At 37.9% G+C, this 17,843-nt stretch overlaps 1 protein-coding gene across 1 annotated transcript in view; it reads left to right on the forward strand.

Moving 5' to 3' along the window:
* The window catches only part of TESPA1 (thymocyte expressed, positive selection associated 1), a 31,668-nt gene extending 23,277 nt beyond the window's left edge, over positions 1-8,391 (forward strand). The window contains exon 10 of the mRNA XM_057557536.1: positions 8,186-8,391. Within this exon, the coding sequence (XP_057413519.1) occupies positions 8,186-8,391 (206 nt within the window). The remainder of the gene's footprint in view (positions 1-8,185) is intronic.
* The last annotated feature ends 9,452 nt before the right edge of the window (positions 8,392-17,843 follow it).

The raw sequence follows: 17,843 nt of genomic DNA on the forward strand, positions 1-17,843 counted from the left end.
ACCACCCCCAGGGCACTGCACAGACAGCAGACTGAAACAACCCCCAGTCTTCCCATGCAAAAGGCCTATTTACTTGTCCTGGAGCATCAGCCTGAGAAGTAGGGTTCAAGTTAACCACACATCTAGATGCTACAGAAGTGTTCTCAGGGAACATTAGCCAGTACTCTCACTTGACTTCACTACAACTCACCAGTACCTCCAAGAAAGGTGCTTATACACTCAATTGTGACACTCTCAAAGGGACACCTCCAGGTTCTTGGTCTTGATGCCAGCAGAGTCTACAATTTCAGTCCCACAGGACCGTATATATTTGCATATCTTAAAAGCTGCTGCCTGAAGGTCTAACTTTCAATCAGCCCAAAACTGAGATCCCTCCTCTAGGACACTCACAGGTCATGGCACATTCTCAACAACTGGGACCTACCAAGAATAAATCAGGCTGCTTAGACAAACACAAATGTTTGAGAGACAACCAGCTAGGGAAAGGTTAAATGATAAGGTTCATCTCCTACACAAGGCCATTCTTTCAAGACTGGGAGGCATAGCTATTTCACATAGAAACAACACAAGAGAGTCAAGCAAAAATGAGGAGTCAAAGGAATATGTTTCAAATGAAAGAACAAGATAAAAACCCAGGGAAAAGAAACAAAAAAACCTCAATGAAATGGAGACAAGTAATTTACCTGATAGAGCATTCAAACTAATGGTCATTAAAGTGCTCACCAAACACAGGAGAAGAATGGATAAACACAGTGAGAACTTTAAACAAAGTTATAGATAATAAAAGAAAGTAGAAAACAAACATCACAGGTTTGAAGAATACAATAACTGAACTGAAATGTACACTAGCAGTGTTCAACAGCATACTAGATGAAGCAGAAGAAAGAATCAGTGATCCGGAAGACATGGCAGTGGAACTCACCCAACAGAGCAGCAAAAAGAAAAAAGAAATTTAAAAAGTGAAGATAGCTTAAAGGACCTATGAGGCAACATCAAGAGGAATAACATTTGAATTGTAGGGGTACCAGAAGGAGAAGAGAGAAAGAAAGGGGCAGAAAACGTATTTGAAGAAATAATGGCTGAAAATGTCCCTAACTTGGTGACAGAAACAGACATCTAGATCCAAGAAGCCCAGAGTGTTCCACACAAGATGAACCCAAAGAGAGCCACACCAAGATTATAATTAAGATGTCAAAAGTTAAAGATAAAGAGAGAATCTTAAAAATAGCAAGAGAAAAAGAACTTGTTATGCAGACGCTAACCCCCATAAGACTATCAGCCAATTTCTCAACAAAAACTGCAGGCTGGGAGTGGCATGATATATTCAAAGTGCTGAAAGAAATAAACTTCCAACCAATTAATACTCTACCCAGCAAGGTAATCATTTAGAATTGAAAAAAAGATAAAGAACTTTCCAGACAAACAAAAGCTAAAGGAGTTCATCACCACTAAACCAGTCTTGCAGTAAATGTTAAAGAACCTTCATTAAACTGAAAAAAGGGGGCACTAATTACTACCAAGAGAACATATGAAAGTGAAAATCTCACTGGTAAAGGTAAATATATATTAAAGGTAGTGGATTAATAACTTATAAATCCAGTATGACGGCTAAAATACAAAAGCAGTAAAAATAACTAGAACTAAAATAATTAGGTAAGAGGTACACAAAATAAAAAGATGTAAAATGTGACATCAAAAACACAAAATGTGAAACAACAAGGTCCTACTATATAGCAGAGGGAACTATATCCAATCTCCTGGGACAAACCATAATGGAAAAGAATATTTTAAAAGGATGTATAATGTGTAAAACTGAGTCACTTTGCTGTACAGCAGAGATTTGTACAACATTGCAAATCCACTATACTTCAATTAAAAAAACAAAAATAAATAAAAATAAAAACCACAAAATTTGGATGGGGTGTTAAAATATAGAGTTCTAGAACGCATTCAAACTTAACTTGCTATCAATTTAAATACATCAAAACTCTCAACAAAGTGGGCATAGAGGGAACATGACTCAGCATAATAAAGGTAATATATGACAAGGCCACAGCCAGCATCATACTCAATGGCGAAAAGCTGAAAGCTTTTCCTTTAAGATGAGGAGCAAGGAAAGGATGACCACACTCACCACTTTTATTCAACATAGTACTGGAATTCCTAGCCAGAACAATTAGTCAAGAAAAAGAAATAAAAGGCATCCAAATTGGAAAGAAAGAAGTAAAATTGTCACTATTTGCAGATGACAAATATATGGAAAACCCTAAAGCCTCCTCCAAAAAACTGTGAGAACTAATAAACAAATTCAGTAAAGGTGCAGGATACAAAATTGATATACAAAAATCTGTTGCATTTTTAAACACTAACAATGAGCTATCAGAAAGAGAAATTAAGAAAACAATCCCATTTATAACTGCATCAAAAAGTAAATTAAAATACCTAGAATAAATTTAACCTAGGAGGTGAAAGACCTCTACACTGAAAACTATAAGACATTAATGAAAGAATTGAAGAAGACACAAATAAATGGAAAGATATTTTGTGCTCATGGAGTAGAGAATTAATATTATTAAAACTTCCATACTACCCAAAGCAATATACAGATTCAGTACAATCTCTTTCAAAATACCGAGGGTATTTTTCACATAAATCAAATACACAATCATAAAATTTATATGGAATCACAAAAGATCCTGAACAGCCAAAACAATCTTAAGAAAGAAAAACAAAGCTGGAGGCATCACACTCCCCGATTTCAAACTATACTACAAAACTATAGTAATAAAAACAATATGGCATTGGCATAAAAACAGATACATAGATTGATGCAACAGATAAGAGAGCCCAGAAGTAAACCCACCCATATATGGTTAACCAATTTACAACAAAGGAGGCAAGAAGATACAGTGAAGAAAGGAGAGTCTCTTCAATAAATTATGTTGAGAAAACTAGACAACCACATGCAAAAGTATGAAACTGGACCACTATCTTACACCATACATAAAAATTAACTCAAAATGGATTAAAGACTTGAATGTAAAACCAGAAACCATAAAAATCCTAGGAAAAAAAAGCATAGGCAGTAAGCTCCTTAACACTGATCTTAGCAATATTTTTTTTTTTTGGCTCTGACTCCAGAAACAATGGAAACAAAGCAAAAATAAACACATAGGACTATATCAAACTAAAAAGCTTCTGCACAGTGAAGGAAACCATCAACAAAATAAAAAGGCAACCAACTGAATGGGAGAAGATATTTTCAAATCATATACCCAGTAAGTGGTTAATATCCAAAGTATGTAGGAACTCATATAACTCAATTAATAAGAAAAACAAACAATCTATTTAAAAAATAGGCAGGATCTGAATAGAAGTTTTTCCAAGGAAGACATACAGATCAGGTCAATAGGTACATGAAAAGATGCTCAACATCACTAATGCAAGTCAAAACCACAATGTGATCTCACCTCACACCTGTCAAAATGGTAAAAAAGACAACAAATATCAAGTGTTGGCAAGGATGTGGAAAAAAGAGAACCCTCATGAACTGCTGATAGGAGTGTAAATTGGTGCAGCTGCTATGGAACACAGTATGGCGGTTCCTCAAAACATTAAAATTAGAACTACCAATAATTGCTTTTCTGAGCGTTTATCCAAATAAAATGAAAACACTAATTTGAAAAGATATATGCACCCTTGTGTTCATTGCAGCACTATTTACAATAGCCAAGATATGGAAACAACCTGTGTCCATCAATGGATAAATGGATAAAGAAGAGGTGGTATATGTATACAATGGAATACTACTCAGCCATTAAAAAAAAGAAATCTTACCATTTTCAACAACATACATGGACCTCAAGAGTATAAAGACGGAAAAAAAAAAAAGAGTATAAAGACGCAGACCTACTAGAGAATGGACTTAAGGACATGGGGAGGGGGAAGGGTAAGTTGGGACAAAGTGAGAGAGTGGTAGTGTATATATGGACATATAAACACTACCAAATGTAAAATAGATAGCTAGTGGGAAGCAGTCGCATAGCACAGGGAGATCAGCTCGGTGCTTTGTGACCAGCTAGAAGGGTGGGATAGGGAGGGTGGGAGGAAGGGAGCCGCAAGAGGGAAGAGATATGGGGATATATGTATATGTATAACTTATTCACTTTGTTATAAAGCAGAAACTAACACACCATTGTAAAGCAATTATACTCCAATAAAAATGTTAAAAAAAAGAGTATTATGCTAAAGGAAATCAGTCTGACAGAGAAGACAAATACCATATGATTGCACTTCTATGTGGAATCTAAAACCAAAACAAACAAACAAAACAAAACTCATTATACAGAGAACAGATGGGGGTTGCCAGAGGGGTAAAGTGTTGGAGGGTAAGTGAAATGGGTTACGGGGATCAAGAGGTACAAACTTTCAGTTATAAAATAAATAAGCTATGGGGACATAGTATACAGCCTGGATACAGTAGTCAATAATATTGTACTGCAAATTTGAAAGTTGCTAAGAAAGTAAATCTTAAGAGTTCTCATCACCCTCCCACACACACACAAAAGAACCATGCTTTAAGAAAAGGGGGGTGGAGGCAAAGCCTATTTCTCAACAAGGAAATTTAACTTCTTATTTTGAATTTGTATTTGCCATTACACTTCTTTGCGTCTTCGTTTCTCTTCCTTTGCTTTCCCTTTATCTGTACTGCCTCATTCTTCTTTGGAACTGTGGAAGGCAGAAGAGTAATTTCTATATGCATAAATAACATAATGTTCATTTTCTGAGTTATACATTTCACATATTCCAATGGATTACCGAGGCTGTATCCAAGGCAGTCGCGCCACGTGGCTTCATGTGTCAACATTCACATAGACTGTGGTGTAAGCATTGCTCCTGGAGATGTGCAGAGCAGAGGCCCTGGCTGCATCCACACCACCTCACCTAGCCCTTCATGTGAATGGCCTTTAGTGATTATATAACCTTTTTGGAGATATTATCTCACATAAACCTTATAATCACATAGAGAGCAAAAACCGTTTTATGCTTGATAAGGCTCAGAGCAGGAAAATTACTTAGCAAGATTATGTAATTAGTTAGTTAATATCAGAATCAGAGCTAGGACTTAGGTCTCCTGACTCCAAACCAGTGCTGTTTTCATCAGTGCACACTGCCCAAAGTGTGCAGGAGCTCAGACTGTAGCTGTGGATCAGAGCAAGCCTCACTACCTGTACTTGAATCTGACCTTCATTAACTTGTGCCCTAACCCTTTGAGCTAAGCACCAATAACCTCACTACCTTTGTCAACACTGAATTTTGCTTGCCTTCTTATAAACTCACTGGCAAGATGAGTGTTATGCAGGTTAAGCAGGAACACTCACAGGCCACTTGGAGCTCATAGTTTAGTGAAAGACATGATAGGAAAATCCACAATTACTTTGATTTAATTTCATCAAATGCCATAGGGACATAGAAAAATGAACTTCCCAGAGGATGACATGTCCAGGTGAATCTGGACAGATGAGTAAAGGTTGAACACGGGAAAGTTACGGGGGGAGGTAGAAGAAGAAACAAGACATTGATATCCTAGGCAGAGAGAAAACATGTTCAAAGGCAAAGAGGAATGGAATGTCATAATACTGTATCTTCAGAAGCTACACCTGCCTAGTGGTCGAAAGGGAATATGTGGGAGAAGATCAAAATTAAGAATAGGAAAGATAAATAGAAATCAGATTATGAAACAAAGTCTTCTGTGTTATTTTCAGTGTTTTGATTTAGTCTAGGAAGATAGAAAACTACTTAAAAATTTATGAAGGAAGTGACATGATTAGATTTATCTTTTAGAAAGATCATTCTAGCAGAGGTATGGGAGATGGATTAAATAGGGAGCCAGTGGAGTAAGGAAAATCATCTAAGGGTCTACCACAAAAGATAGAGGAGAAATGTAATGACCAGAAATAAGACAAGAGTGCTGGGAATAGAGAGGAAGAAGAGTGAGATTTTGAGATATTTAATATGTACAATGGCTAAGCCTGAGACCAACCATATTTGTGTTTGTGGGAGAGGGAAGGGATGAGAAAAATAAAGGAACACAGAGAAATTTGCAGGTTTCATCTTAGGTAACTAAGTGAATATTAATGCCCTTTTACTAAGAACAAAATACCATAGAAGCAACAAGTTGGAAGGCAAATATTTTAAAGTATAAGTTTAAAAAGGCAAAATACTGCTTCAAGAAGGAAGGTGTAGTGTTCAGTAACATATGTCATAAAATATCCACTAGGAAAGACAATGCAACTATACCTTTGGATTTTCCACTAGAAAATGATTAGGAAACTTGATAACAGTATTTTTATTTGTGTGACAGGGCTTTACAATATTAATGTGAAAAATGAATAGGGAATTATGCAAACAAAGTAGGTTAAGGGGTCAAGAGACTCTAAGGAGTGTTTTGTTTTGTTTTGTTTTCTAGGATGTGGAAGTTTTAAGCATGTATATTTGCTGAAGGAAAAGAATCAATAGGGTGGAGAAGGCCATGGTTCAGGAGGGAAGGGAAATGAGGATGTGAGGTCAGCGGAGAGCTGGAATGAGTTGAGATCCAAAGCACTTTTGGAGGGTTTAGCCAGGAACTGAGGTACAGATCTTTGAGTTTAGAGGAAAGGAAAAAGGACAGATGTGAATACAGTTACATTGGTTGTCTGGAGAAGAGGTCAAGAAATATATGCTTACTGGTTTCTCTCTTTTTCCTGTTGGGTCATCATTAAAAGCATGAGGCAGGAAATCTGAGGAGGATCATAAAGATTTGAGATCACCACTATGGAGAAAGGACAAGAATAATATTTATTAACAGAAATATGTATTAATAGTCAAATTGGTGAATAACATCAAGGCTCAGCTCAAGGTGCAGAACATGGATTGGGAATAGTTTTGTCATTTCCTCCAGCAGTGCTCAGCAGTCTATACAAAAGAATAAGAATAAAAGCATAGGTATACTTTTATAAGTCTAAACATTAAGAAGTGAACTTTTTCAGGAATCTCATTTCATGGTGAGAAGAGCAGAAAGCCTAAGTCACATGACTCTTTGATGCCATTGCTGCTGCTGCTAATAACTTTAAATATTACTTATAGTAGTGAGAAACATTTCCCCAGGTAGGGTATAAAAGTTTCTACCAATCCAGTACACAAAGTTGTCTCAAAGATGAATGATGTGACAAACAACCCAATCAAAAAATGAGCTGAAGACCTAAATAGACATTTCTCCAAAGAAGACATACAAGTGGCCAACAGGTACATGAAAGGATGCTCAACATCACTAATTATCAGAGAAATGCAAATCAAAACTACAATGAGGTATCACCTCACACCAGTCGGAATGACCATCATTAAAAAATCCACAAACAATAAATGCTGGAGAGGGTGTGGAGAAAAGGGAACCCTCCTACACTGTTGGTGGGAATGTAAATTGGTGCAGGCACTATGGAGAACAGTATGGAGGTTCTTTTAAAAACTAAAAATAGTGTTACCATATGATCCAGCAATCCCACTCCTGGGCATATATACAGAGAAAAACTCTAATTCAAAAAGATACATGCACACCAATGTTCATAGCAGCACTATTTACAATTGCCAAGACATGAAAGCAACCTAAATGTCCACAGACAGATGAATGGATAAAGAAGATATGGTATATATACACAATGAAATATTACTCAGCCATAAAAAAGAATGAAATAATGCAATTTGCAGCAACATGGATGGACCTAGAGATTATCGTACTAAGTGAAGTAAGTCAGACAGAGAAAGACAAATATCATATGATATCACTTATATGTGGAATCTAAAAAATGATACAAATGAAATTATTTACAAAATAGAAACAAACTCACAGACATAGAAAGCGAACTTATGGTTACCAAAGGGGATAGTGGGAGAGGGGGAGAGATAAATTAGGAGTTTGGGATTAACAGATACACACTACTATATATAAAACAGATAAACAACAAGGTCTTACTGTATGGCACAGGGAATTGTATTCAATATCTTGTAATAACCTATAATGAAAAAGAATATTTGTATGTGTAACTGAATCACTTTGCTGTACACCTGAAACTAACACAACATTGTAAATCAACTATACTTCAATTTTTTAAAAAATGCATGATGTGTTTCTTTTAAATTCCCATTGCAGCCTTTCACCACCACCACAGCACATGCTCTGACAGCAGCGGCTTCAGAGAAGAGCCTAACTCCCACCTCCTCTTGCAGGAGGCTGTATGGCCTCCAATATCCAGCTTCTGCTCCCTGGCCCTACAAACTCCTGATCTCAGTAGGAGAAAAGCAGCATGGTACACCGGACAGAAGACCAGAGTAAGAGACTTGGAATCTCCATCCTGATGCTATCCTGAACAGCATGCATAGAGACAGACCTTAGGCAGTCACTTCATTTCTCTTTGGTTTTTCTACTCTGTGGGTATTAGAATACATGATCTACATGGTAGGGACAGTGGTAACCTGGACAAATACTTAATTTTCTCTCAAGCTTTGACACTGCCTAGGACAGTTAGAAGATTTAAGGATGATCAAATTTGAGGAACAAGGGTTGCTACTGGAATACCCTCAAAGGGCTCAAGCTAAATGAGGAAGCACAAATTCCACTTTCAGACCCTGAAACCTTGGTGCAGCCTACAGTAGGATTCCCTCTGATCCTCTATTCATCCCCCTGTGCTCCCAATTAAATTCCAGGAAGTCTTCCACCATACCGGTGTCTTGTTTTTCTTCTTGAGGCCTCATCCAAGGAGATCCACTTGGAGCCTCCCCACTAAAACCATTTTCTCCCTGTATCCTAAATTTTGGATCTTCATAGGAAAAGAGATGAGTGGGATTCAGAGTCCCTCCTCTTGGCCAATGCAAAAAATTCACAGTATTTTCTGCTGGCAGAAAACAATACAAATAAAAATATGTTTTTAAACCTTGGCAGTTTTTAAAAAGAATAAGCAATTGTGGTTTGTGTCAGAAGGAAAATGTTTTGTCAATAAACAGAGCTTGAACACTGACAGGACTCTACCAGGCCATATGTGGTATAGAGCATTTTAGATACATTCCTTCTCGAAGAAAATTTTAGTAGGGTGGGAGAGGTCACATGCGCGCGCGCTTACAGTAATGTATTACTTGGTTGCCTAATACACTGCAAGATAGCGTATGGTAGACAATTAGAATATTGCCTACCATACCAGTAAACAAAGGATGTCACAGTCATCAGTGACTGCAGCCCTTCAACGTGAGTCGGTGAGCCCTGAGGAAACTCAGGATATGAAAACACAGGATACTGGCCCCAGATAGCCGAGGTGCATATCAAAGGAATGATTTCAGTGAGCCCGTAATCCTGCATCTTCTCATACGTAGAAAAGCGCTAAATTCCTTAACTTGACATATTTGATTTTCTTTAATTAACAGTAATCTTTTGATGTTCCCGACTACCTGCCCTTTGTTACAAAACTCCTGTGTATCCTAGCTCCCCTCCCTTGCCTCCTCAGAGCGGTACTCTCAGGGTTATTGAGATTCTGCCTCCCAGGCTTGAAGTCCTAAAAATTCCCACCAAATAAAACATAACTCTCAGGGCTTCCCTGGTGGCGCAGTGGTTAAGAATCTGCCTGCCAATGCAGGAGACATGGGTTCGAGCCCTGGTCCCGGAAGATTCCCACATGCCACAGAGCAACTAAGCCCATGCGCCACAACGACTGAGGCTGTGTGCCACAACTACTGAAGCCTGCATGCCTAGAGCCCATGCTCCACCACAAGAGAAGCCACCGCAATGAGAAGCCCGTGCACTGCAACAAAGAGGAGCCCCCACTCACTGCAACTAAAGAAAAGCCCAGGCACAGCAACGAAGACCCAATGCAGCCAAAAGTAAATAAATAAATTTATTAAAAAAATAATAATAACTCTCAACTTTTAGGTTGTGAATAATTTTTCAGTCGACAATAGCAAAGATCAGGAGAGAGGGATGAGAGAGAAAGGATAACCATGAGTGTTAAAGAAAAAAAAATCATACCAGATATTATGAGCAAACAGAACTCTATTTTATTTTGATACTATTGCCAGTGATAGAGCATAGGCCAGTCTGGTTGCCTAGCTAGGTGGAAACAAAGGGCTGGAGAGTTTTTAAGAGCTGTAGTGGCAGGCATCTTAGACCATCTGTTTGCTAATTGTCCTTAACCAAAGGAAAAGTAAACTTTCTCGTATCTTCTTGACAGGAGATAGTTTTGCAACTTGGAATTAGCCCTCCTCCCCCCACCCCTAAGTTAGGCTCCTACCCTCCCACAGAAACTGGGGGAACTTATCCATTCTTTTCTAGATTCTTTTGCCATATAGGCCATTACAGAGTATTGACTAGAGTTCCCTGTGCTCTACAGTAGGTCCTTATTAGTTATCTGTTTTACATACAGTAGTGTGTATATGTCAATCCCAATCTCCCAATTTATCCCTCCCCATCCTTTCCCCCCAACTGGTAAGCATAAGTTTGTTTTCTACATCTGTGACTCTAATTCTGTTTTGTAAATAAGTTCATTTGTATCATTTTTTTAGATTCTACATATAAGCAATACCATATGATATTTGTCTTTCTCTGTCTGACTTATTTCACTCAGTATGACAATATCTAGCTCCATCCATGTTGCTGCAAATGGCATTATTTCGTTCTTTTTTATGACTGAGTAATATTCCATTTGTGTGTGTCTGTGTGTGTATGTGTGTATACACACACACAATGGAATATATATATATATATATATATACCACATCTTCTTTATCCATCCTTCTGTTGATGGACATTTAGGTTGCTTCCATGTCCTGGCTATTGTAAATAGTGCTGCAATGAACACTGGGGTGCATGTATCTTTTCGAATTATGGTTTTCTATAGATATATGCCCAGGAGTGGGACTGCCAGATCATATGATAGCTCTATTTTTAGTTTTTTAAGGAACCTCCATACTGTTCTTCATAGTAGCTTTACCAATTTACATTCCCACCAACAGTGTAGGAGGGTTTCCTTTTCTCCACACCCTCTCCAACATTTATTGTTTGTAGATTTTTTGATGATGGCCATTCTGACTGGTGTGAGGTGATACCTCATTGTGGTTTTGATTTGCATTTCTCTAATAATTAGCAGTGATGAGCATCTTTTCATGTGCCTATTGGCCATCTATATGTCTTCTTTGGAGAAATGTCTATTTAGATCTTCTGCCCATTTTTTGATTGGGTTGTTTGTTTTTTGATATTGAGCTGCGTGAGTTGTTGGTATATTTTGGAGATTAATCCCTAACACCCTTTCAATGCTGATTTCTCTCTGCCACAACTACTCCCACCTCACCCCCATTGCCCTCACTGCCATCCTGGGTCACCTAGGAAACCCTGTGAAAGGAGAGGAGCCAATCTGGGATGTAGGACACCCACAAGAAACAGGCTGCTCATACTTGCAGCCCCACAAGGCAAAGTGACAAGTGTCCATATACAAATTGCAGTTTCTAAGTGAATTCTAAGTATAGGCTGGGAAAGACAGGGTCATTACAGGGAGCTGGTTCAAAGGAAAGTAATGTGGGTGGAAAAGGCTTTAGGAGATGGCTTTCTTGAACTACATGAAGGCCTCTGGAGGCTGCTGGGTGGAAGAGTGGGGAGAGGGACCATTGGAATGGGGATGGAGGGACCAGAGGTACTTAGCTCGTTTGGAGAGGGTATAAGCTTTCAGAGTTGCCAAAATCTGAGGATTGGGTGGGTATTTCAAGTTATCCCTTCCCAGGTATCTGGCTCTACTTAGATTCACAGCTCCAGAGTGCAATGAGGATATAAACCCTACTTGGGGCCCCAAACATGAAAGCCTATACCCTCATCATTCACTAGCCAGCTGTATGATTTAGGCATGGTGTTTAACCTCCCTAAGTTCTCAACTGTAAAGTAAAGATACTGAGAACTGTCCTGTCTAGTATACTGGATTGGAATAAGCAAAGTAATGGTATAAAAGTGCTTTTAGCACAGCAATGTCTATTCCTTGGAAGGATTCTAATGAGACAGAAAGCCCTGACTCACAGCATCAGAATGTCAGTAAAGTGAGGGGTAGGATTAGAATCTAGACACTCACTAACTGTGTTACTTTATTCATGGCTATTGCAATATGGAGAGAGGCCAGAACTAAGCCTGAACTCAACTCTGCTGAAGCAGGAGTGATAGTTTTTAAGGGTGAGAGTGAGCTAATGGAAAAACACCAAAGGACCTTAGGAGGTGGCCATAGGCCATCTGTATTTGCTAACTAGCTTTATCCAAAGGAAAAATCTCTCTCATATCTTTGTGACAGGAGATAGTTTTTCAACTTAGGGCTAGGCACCCTATGATGTTAGGCTCCTACCCTCCCACAGAAACTGGGAGATAAAGGTGCTAATTCTCTTTCGATGATTACATTCCAAAGAGATGGCTCCCAGGTCCTTGTAAAAGACAGTTCTGAGTTGTAGAACTGGCAAGAGTGTTTTTCTTTTTTTTTACTTTTTATTATTTTTACTTATTTATTTATTTTTTAAACATCTTTATTGGAGTATAATTGCTTTACAATGGTGTGTTGGTTTCTGCTTTATAACAAAAGCAGAATCAGCGAATCAGTTTTACATATACATATGTCCCCATATCTCTTCCCTCTTGCGTCTCCCTCCCTCCCACCTTTTTTACTTTTTAAAATTGAGGTATAGTTGATTTACAATGCTGTGTTAGTTTCAGGTGTACAGCATAATGCTTCAGTTATATATATATATATATATATATATATATATATATATATATACACATTCTTTATATATATTTCAGATTCTTTTCCATTATAGGTTATTACAAAATATAGAATGTAGTTCCCTGTGCTATACAGTAGGTCTTTGTTGGTTATCTATTTTATATATAGTAGTGTGTATAGGTTAATCCCAAGCTCCTAATTTATCCCTCACCCCCTTTCCCCTTTTGTAACCATAAGTTTGTTTTCCACATCTGTGAGTCTGTTTCTGTTTTATAAATAAGTTCATTTGTATCATTTTTTAGATTCCACATATAAGTGATATCATATAATATTTGTCTTTCTCTGTCTAATTACTTCACTTAGTATGATAGTCTCTAGATCCATCCATGTTGCTGCAAATGGCATTATTTCATTCCTTTTTATGGCTATTATTCCACTGTGTGTATATATATATATATATATATATATATATATATACACACACACACATATATATATGTATATATACACACACACACACACCACATCTTCTTCATCCATTCATCTGTCCATGGACATTTAGGTTGCTTTCATGTCTTGGCTATCGTAAATTTAGTGCTGATATGAACATTGGGGAGCATGTTTCTTTTTTTTTTTTTTTTTTTGGCTGTGTTGGGTCTTCGTTTCTGTGCGAGGGCTTTCTCTAGTAGCGGCGAGCGGGGGCCACTCTTCATCACGGTGCGCGGGCCTCTCACTATCGCGGCCTCTCTTGTTGTGGAGCACAGGCTCCAGACGCGCAGGCTCAGCAGTTGTGGCTCACGGGCCCAGTTGCTCCGCGGCATGTGGGACCTTCCCAGACCAGGGCTCGAACCCGTGTCCCCTGCATTGGCAGGCAGATTCTCAACCACTGTGCCACCAGGAAAGCCCCATCATGTTTCTTTTTGAATTAGAGTTTTCATCTTTTCCGGATATATGCCCAGGAGTGGGATTGCTGGATCATATGGCAACTTTATTTTTAGTTTTTTGAGGAACCACCATACTGTTTTCCACAGTGGCTGCACCAATTTCATTCCCACCAACAGTGTAGGAGGGTTCCCTATTCTCTACATCCTCTCCAGCATTTATTGTTTGTAAACTTTTTGATGATGACCATTTTGACCAGTGTGAGGTGATACCTCATTGTAGTTTTGATTTGCATTTCTCTAATAATTAGTGATGTTGAGCATCTTTTCATGTCCCTCTTGGCCATCTCTATGTCTTCTTTGGAGAAATGTCTATTTAGGTCTTCTGCCCATTTTTCGACTGGGTTGTTTTTTTTTTTAATATTGGGCTGCATGAGCTGTTTGTATATTTTGGAGATGAATCCTTTGTCGGTCGCATCATTTGCAAATATTTTCGCCCAGTCTGTAGGTTGTCTTTTTGCTTTGCCTATGGTTTCCTTTGCTGTGCAAAAACATAAGTTTGGTTAGGTCCCATTTGTTTATTTTTGCTTTTTTTTTCTTTTGCCTTGGGAGACTGACCTAAGAAAACATTGCTACAATTTATGTCAGAGAATGTTTTGCCTATGTTCTCCTCTAGGAATTTTATGGTGTCATGTCTTATATTTAAGTCTTTAAGCCTACAATGGCAAGTTTTCTAAAAAAAATGCTCTAAGAAAAGAGAGGTCAGGAGCCTAGAATCAAGAAGAAGCCTGCCTAAAGCTCAGTTAGGTTGAAGGGAACATTAAGGCCATCTTGTTCAATACTAATTATAATAATATTTACTCCATAAGCTTGCTGTGAACATCAAATGAGTTATTTTCTGGAAGAGCAGAGCAGAGTGCCTGGCACTTATTAATCATGAGCAAAGGGTTTGAAATTATTAATATTATAAATGATATCTGAGATTTCTTCCATTTCTGAGGTTTGTTAATTCTTTAGGACATAATGACTTTAATACAGAAAAACAATATTTTCTCATAAAACAGCTGTTAAGTCTCAATTTCCTGGGCATCAGTTTGTATTCTTAGGCAGTTTTCCAAGGTGAACATTTAATCTCCAGTCACTTTCCTGCCCTTGCTCAGCACACATTTGCTGCCTATTCTAACACATTCGCAGCCCCTAAGGTCTCAAGACTTCACAGTTTTTATAAACAAAACCAAATTAGTGATGTGACTCTTCTAGGGGTGGAGAGGGCTGATGTTTGGTGCTTATTAATATCTAATGCAAAATGACTATTATATTATCTGCTGGTTGGCATGATCATTTTCCCTGTACCCACCTCTTTGTTAGTGTGAGGATGGGAATTAATAGCATGAGGGTATCTAAGGAAGACCTCTGCTTCATCCATCCTTCCTCAGTCCTGTCTCTATGGGGAAATGTTTCCATAAAGGTCTATAATAAGACACCCGAGCTTGGACAGCAAATGGCTCAAGACAATTCTTTTTTTTTTTTTCATGATGTAGCAAGTATGTATTTATAATTATTTATGTTTTCACTTTATTTTTTTTCACACACACACACACTGTATTTTATTTTTACAAGAGATAAATGGACTGACACCAAGCATTGTAAATGGATGACCACAACAAAAGCAACAATGATTGCAATTACCAAACACGAAACACACTCATACTATATCATAATATTGACATTCAGTCCAGTAATCCTCCACTGTAACAGCTCCTTTACTTTGCAGTGAAAATTGATTTGTATATTCTTTGACAATTCTAATGACACTGTTTTGTAAAGATTTTCTATCCTAAGAAAATTTCTTTCTCAGATGTTTAGTGCATGATAAAGTTACCATTCTTTAATACAACTTTCTCCTTCTGTACATTCCTATGGCTATACTTGGTCACCAGTAAACAATCATATGCAAGCAGATGATTTCTATGCATGAAAGCAAACAGTAAATCATATATATATATATAAAAGCATTATATTATTTCTTTTCATAAGTTGCAACTTAAGGCACAACTAGTCTCTTTTTATATCCTATACCACTTCCCAAATGTACCTGTTAATTCAACTTTTATACTATAATCAAAATCAAGGTTACTGTATTTATAGCATTTTAAGAAAAATGCGTTGTTCAGCATTTTTCCCTGTGGCCTCTCATTAGTGAGTCAGGATGCAGTAACCTTCAGTAGGGTGCCTTCTGATCTTGGTGCATGCAGAAGAAATAGAGGAATGAACACAGGACTGAGAGTAAGAAATATTAGCTTGTGCATTGTCATGGCTCTAAACCTGCCTCCTGACCCTGGATAAGTCTCTTTCTCTCTCTCAGCCTCAGAGTCCTCATCAACTCCCTATTACAGCTGTCAAAGCCCCTTTAATCCATAGCCCCCTTTCCTGCCATAATTTTTCTCTACAGAACTTACACTACTTCACATTCTATGTTTACTTACATGTTTATTGCCTCTTTTTCCTTAATAGAATGTGCAGGAAGACACTTATCTGTTTTGTTCACTAATGTCCTCGGGGCTAGAAAACCACCTGATGCATAAGCATCACTCTGTTTCTTAAATAAATGAACAAATGAGGAATGAGGAGACCAGATTAGATGATCTCAAATCTTAACCATTGAATCTTTGATTTAGTCATGAGGTATTTCACCATTTGGTTTCGTTCCACCTTGTTGCATCCTCATCCTCCCAAATGAACTGTAATAAAATACTTCCACCATCTCATGAACTTAACAATAGCAACAAAGATTTAGGTTAGATGCAAAGCCTTCCTCATACATTCAAATAAATTCTCTGTTAGCTCTTACACCAGAAATGGCTCCCAATTTGTTCCTTATATAAAATTTATCTCCCAATATATATTAAAACAGGCACTGGGACCTTCTCTTTATCTGTACACCCAAAGGAAGAAAGTAAGAAATTTGAAAGTAGGGCTTTAGTGGCTATGTAAAGAAACAGTAGGAGGAAAGTCTGGGAATTGTTCCCTCCCCTTGAGGATCTTAATACTTCAGAAGGAAGAAAGAATATTGCTCTACCAGGCAAAAAGTGATCCTGCCTAGATGCAGAGAGATGGGTGAGTGAATTTTCTAAGTTGTCTGTTGCCAAAAGTGCCTTAAAAATAGATTGGACTATTTCAATCTGTCCAGTGGGCATTAGGATGATTTAGCTGAAGAGAGAGCAGATTGAGTGAGAACTGAGTCATTGCTTACATGTGTAAGCCACGTTATTACCTGCAGAGAATGGGGAACAATTGTTCTTCCCTGCTGAAGAATGGGAGGAGAGAAATGAGCTAAGATTTCAGCAGAATGAAGTTAAGACTAAACCCAAGGGGGCACTAACTGTCAGTAATAACCATAAGGCAACATAGCAATGATGACTGAGCAAGATGTTGCAGTGCATTTCTGCTTTGGAACTCCTTGCAAACAAAAACAAACAAAAATTCTTTAAAGAGTTCAAAGGGCTGTGAACTCAGAAAAACTTCAAGAATTCATGGCAATTGGGAAATGTCCCTTAAAAATTGCATATGCTTGTAGGCAGGGAGAAGTATTGGAAGTGGAAAGGGATAATTAATCCCAGATGACCAATTTTCCAGGTCTTACCCAAGAAAGAAAATTGGTTCCCTTGGTCCCTCAATGTGGCTATATCCCTTTTAGAATGCCTATGAAGGGGCTGAAATATGAGTGTTTTATGGTGCATATGAGAAGCATTGGTTGTTTAAATGTCAAAGGGGACATATTCAAGAGCCAGGGGTCTTCTACTCTGTGTTTGCAGGTGTTGGCAATTAAGAGGGAAGATGGTGACAAGTAGGAAAGAGAAAGCTCAGCTAAGTCTCATTTGAACACATGCTCAGGCCTCTTTGGTCACACCCACATTCATCCAGAACCTGAAGACATAAATGATCATTAGTTTCATTGCTAATTTTTACTATTGCTACACATAACAATAATTAACTATTGCTCCTAATGCAAAAACATTTTCAAGACAAATACCTCTATCACATGCCAGTCACTAGTCTACAGGCTGATGAGTACTTTTTTAAATGCCTATGTTTGTGCAACTTTGTTCTAATAGAAATGACTTTGTGTCAAAAATCTCAAATGGTCTAAGGTAATAATGGACATGTATTGTCTCATGTGCCCGAGAATTTAGAG

The sequence above is a fragment of the Balaenoptera acutorostrata genome, chromosome 11, assembly GCF_949987535.1.
Source record: "Balaenoptera acutorostrata chromosome 11, mBalAcu1.1, whole genome shotgun sequence".
Classification (NCBI taxonomy): domain Eukaryota; kingdom Metazoa; phylum Chordata; class Mammalia; order Artiodactyla; family Balaenopteridae; genus Balaenoptera; species Balaenoptera acutorostrata.